Raw genomic sequence first — 5,866 nt, 5'->3', positions numbered from 1 at the left:
TACTTTAACATTGCATCGAAGCTGAGACCTGGTGCAGTGTAGTAATGAGCGGCGTCCAAATTATATGCCCTTATACATACATCGCGGAAGTTTTCAAAAACGTCCGCCAGCAACAACACGTCGATTTTCAAATAGCAATCCGAATATTCACCAAGTGTTTGACATGCAAAGTGCTCCCATACCTTCTTTGCGTGCTCGTAATCTTCCTCCTTTATCCCCGACTCGGTCAATGTACTATAAAAATCTCTCTTCCTTGGTATTCTCGTTTCATTTAACCGTCCCCAACTATCTGTATATTCGTAAGGGTATACCCCCTTCCGTGTAACGATTGGCATATCAACTTTGGTAAAAACTTTGTTTGTCTCTCTAAAGTTCTCTAGACCCGGTGTAACAAGATTTTCGGCTAAAGTTGACAGACCTGATGCCATAAACCGAAAAGTGTCGATAAATCTCATGCTGAATGTATTTGACACGTATTTCGTGAATGAAATAAATTTTTCTTCGCTGTTCGGAATCACTCTAATAGTTTGCGTGTCGTGACCGAGTTCCGTCACTATCATATGAGCATCATAGTTGGACAGGTTATGGAAAAATATAGGAATGAAGTTCGGTGTTTGGAGCTTGAGATTGCAAACATTACATAGCGATTGTCTAAATTTTCCAGAGAGATGGCAGTGATCTGCAACCTTATAGTTGTCATGTGTAAAGTTCGTCTTACATAAATTACATAAATTACATGCATCATGTGACTGCCGTTGTTCATCCGTGAAAATTATAGGTGTGTTGGTTTTAAGCAGTTTTTCGATCTTTAATGATATTTTAGTCACAGTTTCAATAAAGTGCCTCGCCACGTCCGTCTTATTCTCGCCCCTCTATAGATTACCGGCCCCGTCGGTATATCGTGTTGTTTTATTAACTCATCCGGTACGTCATCACTCGCCTTTACCAAAAATCCGTTACTCATAGCTTCATGTCTTTGTACTAAGTTCGTGCTTTTTCCCTTCACCTCATCCGTCTTCACCAGCAATGCCTCAAAATCCGCATATAGGACAAAAGGGTGTCGAACCGTATTTGTCCACGATTTGAATTCGATACACCCTCCCTCTTCTGGCATCACTGGTAATATCGGTTTATGTGCTCCGCAAATCTTTTTGTGATGCTCCAACGCTACCTGTCCACTCAACTTTAATTTATTACTCCTATTGTCAAAGCTGGTAAAACATCGCTTGCAAAATACTACTCGTCCATCATGTCCTGTTTTCTGCGCACGTATGAGCCGGGAAAAATTTGATATATAAACGTAGTGTAACCCGTTCTCGTCTGTCAGCAACAACAAATCGAAATGATCGGCCTTCTCTTCATCAACGACACGTAGCGGGTAGACCTCGTATGTCGGATACTTCCTCGGTGGTTGAAACTTTTTCTCAATCCCGTAGACATTTACAGACACGCCGATGTTGTTTTTTTCAAATTTTGCTATATCTGATAGCGGCGTTGGGAACGAAATACCCTCAAAATTATATTTGTCCTCATGTTTTGTATAATTTACCCCAACATGACATACCGAAGTCCCCATCACGTGTTTCGCTAGTATCGCCCACTTAAAACATTGCTGATCCATGTTTTGCGGGTTAATTGTACCCCGTTTCCTATCGATTAATGACGGTAATTGAATGTATGATGAGCCGCCCATAGGTGTATATGTGTATACCGCCAACAATAACCCATCTATTGTATCCAAAATAAATCCACTTCCATGCGATATATATGTTTCCTCCTCTGCCAACAACTTCATGTACTCCCTCTCAATAACTTCCGTAATATTATTATCTATACAAATTTCAACCGCCGAGGTCTTAAATGCCCTATTCTCCGACGAATTGGGAACGTTTGGACGGTTGTAAGTCGCCTCGAGTTTGAGATTAAATTTAATCGGACCTTCTTGAACGCGTGTATTTAATATATTTCTCATCTCAGGCATGAGCAATCGGAGAAATTCGGTATAATTTTGAATATTATTATTATTTTTCACGTAATACCACACAACTTTCCTATTGGCGGACGACGATATTTCATTGAACCCGGTGGACTGCACTAAGTTTAAACGCACCTTTTTTGCCCTAGCAGCCGACGCGGTGTTGGCAGTGGAAACACGTTTGCCGTTATGACCCGCAGTTGTATAAGAATCTTAATAATAGAAATAAAACCTAATTAAAATCTGATAAATGTGTTGCCTAATCTTTAATAAATCTAGAGAGCGATAAATAAAATCTTTCATTTAAAATAAATTTAATGTCTTATCAAAAAACTTAAAAAAATTAAATGTACCAAACGGTCTGACAACCGGTGCAATGCCGGAATAATCCAACTATTATACCATTGATCGCTTCACAGACCACTTGATAAGTTTAAAATAAAATTTTTAATTTATACGATTCTCTAAAATCTATAATATAAGCTAAAATAAACTAACCTGCAATATCGGCTGCCAAGTCTTGATTTTCGAAAGTATCCATAGCCATCATACATATTTCGTCTTCAGACACGGTGTTCGATCCACCGGCCGGGAGATCGGGGACAAATATTTGCGGGGCAATCTGAATATTTTTTTGAGCCGGGGCGTGAGCGATTCCTTAGAAAAAAAATTAATATTGAGAAAAATAAATAATATTGTATAAATACTTACCATGAACATTTTTCATATTTTTATTGCGAGTGGTTTTGTATGAAAATAACAAGTGGCATACGGTACATGGAAAACGTATACCTGTATGAGTTTTTTGATGCCTAGATAAATTATCCTTACGGGTAAAAACCGAATGGCACTGACTGCATTTGAACATATTTAAAATGTATAACGAAAAACGAGAAGCAACAATTAAACTCTGAGTGATAAACAAAATATAAGAACTGAAAAACACCGGGAGAGCGAGAGCAAAGTGTGTGTAAACGTAAAAGTGTCTAGAACAGACTGACTCTGTGGCAGTGGACGATAGAGCCATTGACCATTGATACTGAAAAATTCCATGTGGGTAGCAATTTAAGTGGGGTTGGTAAAATATTTACTTTGATAATCACGTATAACACATTTAATTTCATACTATTTTTGAAAAACCATGTATACGCATTATATTTCTAAGAATTGACCCATGCGTGTTAACACTAACAATCCATTGATAAACGGCTCGCTCCTCAAACCATAGATCGTGATAGTCATCTGTTCGGGATTAACATTACGTAAGGCAAACAATAGTATATATCTCTCAAACGAAGAAGCTTTACAAAAATAGTTACTAACATAACTAGAAATATGACCATATGCTTACAATGAGAATTAATACTACTAAATAACGAATACTACATATTTTATAAAATGTTTAAGAATAATATATTTAACCCGTCGTCGGTATCGCTATATACTGTTACATGATGGGTATCGTGTTAGCGTTACGCTAACATTATCGTTTTTTCGGTTCTGTGAATTATTTATTGAAAAAAAAAGATAGGTATTATATAAAAATTAAACAAATCACTTTTTTGTATCAAAATCTATTAAAATAAAAACAATTTAAAAAATTTAACTCATCGTTCGAATTTTCCGAGTTTTCTCGGAAAAAACTTATAAAAAATAAAAAAAACATCATTTTTGGTAGAAAAAAAAAGATATTATATAAAAATTAAACAAATCACTTTTTTGTAACAAAATCTATTAAAATAAAAACAATTTTAAAATTATAACTCATCGTTAGAATTTTCCGAGTTTTCTTTCACGGTGTTGCATGTCGGACAAGTAGGAGTAGTATGTTCTTTACATATATACACACCACATAACGAACAACTGACCTGTAAAATATAATATAAAAATAATATAATGTATAAATAACCAATAAATATCTTTATAATGGTACCTTTGTAAAGCGATTTTTTCTGATTGGACAAAAATTACATCTGATTCGTTGATCACTTGTCGAAACATCTGGATTCGGACTTTCTTTATTATTTTGTGAAGTACATCCAGTCATTTTTATTATTTGTTGTCGAAGAAGAAATGATAAACATGGCTGTTCAAGACGTTTTACCATGTAAGGTTTAGTGAGCTCTTGTCCCAAAGTTTTCAAATATTCTCGACGAGTTATCATTTTATCTGTATTTTCGCGATATATAATTTGACTGTTTATCCCAGCAATATTCATCAATGAAAAAAAAATAGTTAGGGGCCATCGACAACTAATTCTTGCCACCGAGTACTCGCCTTTCATTTCGTCTACTACATCCACTCCACCTTTAGTACCATTATAGTACGTTATGACTTCTGGTTTTTTTTGGTCACCGGATTCCGGGTCAATGATACCTTGATCATGCATACTTGATATCATAATGACATTTTTATTTTTGTTTGGAGTATAGGATGTAAGTAAAAGGTCTTTTCCATATCCAAACAAAGTCGAATTTACTTCTCTTTTTTTAGTTTCTAAAAAAACCGGTGGAATTTCCCTTTTGTTTTTTCTCAAAGTGCCCACTACGGTAAGATTATGATTTTTTAGTAACTCATTAGCCAATGGAATTGAATTGTACCAATTGTCCATTGTAATATTGCGGCCAGTTTTTGATATCGGCGCTATTAGTCGTTTTACAATACTTGACGGAGAATTGTCACATTTGAAAGGGCCATCTGGCTGAGTTCCTACGTAAACCTCCATATTAGACGTATAAAATGTACGAGAATCAACGAGTGCTTGAATTTTGATACCGTATTTATTTGGCTTATTTGGTATATATTGTCGAAAACTGCAACGCCCTCGAAACCCTTCTAGCATTTCATCTATAGTGCAATTCTCTCCTACAGTATAATTTTCTTTACATCGGCGAACAAAATCATCGAAAACTGCACGAATAGGTGCTAGCTTGTCTATTGCTCTTCTAACGTTCCTTGTTTCAATATCATCAAATCTAACAGCTCGAAGTAATAAGGAAAAACGTTTTTCTGACATGACTGCCCGGAAATATTCAGGAGAAAACCCGTCAGTTCTCCACAAATCGTGTAGGTTCAAATGATTGCTACGCAAATACCCAGCCAAGTACAATAATCCTAAAAGGGCATCTATTTCTTCTTTCGTAGTATCACGCACATTCTTATTATTTTGATAATTTGCACGGATTTTCGCTAAATATTTATTAGTACACTCAACTATATCTATAACAACAGTATCAGGAAAAAATAACTTCCAGCAATCTAAGACTGATTTGGCATCTCTAGCGATTCTTTTCACTCCGGGCAAATGCAAAACAATATTATGACGACGAGTACGGACGTTAGAAGGGGGGTTATTTTTATACCATTTAGTTATTTTATCTTTCCCTAAGAAAAACTCTGGTTCGGAAATTATAGTAATATTTTCACCTGAAAGAGAAGGTGATCGACGACGTACATTTGATGTAGTTTGATCGGTGCTTTCATCACTATCACTTGCCACATTTTCAATACAAAAGTCAGAATCGGCATCGGTATCATCGGAATCAAATAACGCGTAATCATCCTCAACCTCACTTAACCACGCACACACTTTTTCACAATTTTTGTCCATTATTTAAAAGTATAAAAAAAAATAATAAAATTCAAAAAATTATAACACGGTTAGTATCGTGCGAGCGGTACGCTAACATAATCGGTACTGCGTACTTTTACCAGTCATGATATCCATTATCCACATATTTTTGTATTTTTTTTGTTGTTATTTTAGTTTAATATTATTTAGATAAGAGGTATGTGGAGTTTCAAAACAATCTATTTTTATTTGAACAAGTGGTTCCTAAAATAAGTTTAATGTTAGCGAAACGCTAACACCGATACCGATGACGGGTTAAA

The 5,866-nt window shown here is 35.5% G+C and overlaps 3 protein-coding genes across 3 annotated transcripts; all 3 read right to left on the bottom strand.

Annotated features, from left to right (window-relative positions):
* Positions 1 to 773: 773 nt before the first annotated feature.
* Positions 774 to 1,981, bottom strand: LOC111033441. Its single transcript, XM_022314176.1, has one exon. It carries the CDS (start codon positions 1,979 to 1,981, stop codon positions 824 to 826), a length of 1,158 nt encoding a protein of 385 aa, XP_022169868.1. The 3' UTR covers positions 774 to 823.
* Positions 1,982 to 2,318: 337 nt separating this feature from the next.
* On the bottom strand, positions 2,319 to 2,843 carry LOC111033432 (zinc finger protein 467-like). Its single transcript, XM_022314165.1, has 3 exons — positions 2,687 to 2,843; positions 2,474 to 2,632; positions 2,319 to 2,398 (listed from the first exon to the last, which is right to left on the bottom strand). The coding sequence occupies exons 1-3, from the start codon at positions 2,841 to 2,843 to the stop codon at positions 2,319 to 2,321; spliced, it is 396 nt and encodes a 131-aa protein (XP_022169857.1).
* An 889-nt stretch (positions 2,844 to 3,732) lies between these two features.
* LOC111033425 (piggyBac transposable element-derived protein 4-like) lies at positions 3,733 to 5,585 on the bottom strand. The gene is made up of 2 exons (XM_022314152.1): positions 3,909 to 5,585; positions 3,733 to 3,843 (listed from the first exon to the last, which is right to left on the bottom strand). The coding sequence occupies exons 1-2, from the start codon at positions 5,583 to 5,585 to the stop codon at positions 3,733 to 3,735; spliced, it is 1,788 nt and encodes a 595-aa protein (XP_022169844.1).
* Positions 5,586 to 5,866: the final 281 nt, after the last annotated feature.

This window comes from Myzus persicae, unplaced genomic scaffold (genome assembly GCF_001856785.1).
Source record: "Myzus persicae strain clone G006 unplaced genomic scaffold, MPER_G0061.0, whole genome shotgun sequence".
Lineage (NCBI taxonomy): Eukaryota > Metazoa > Arthropoda > Insecta > Hemiptera > Aphididae > Myzus > Myzus persicae.
The sequence above is the reverse complement of the archived record's forward strand: the minus strand, read 5'-3'. Positions and strand labels throughout refer to the sequence as shown.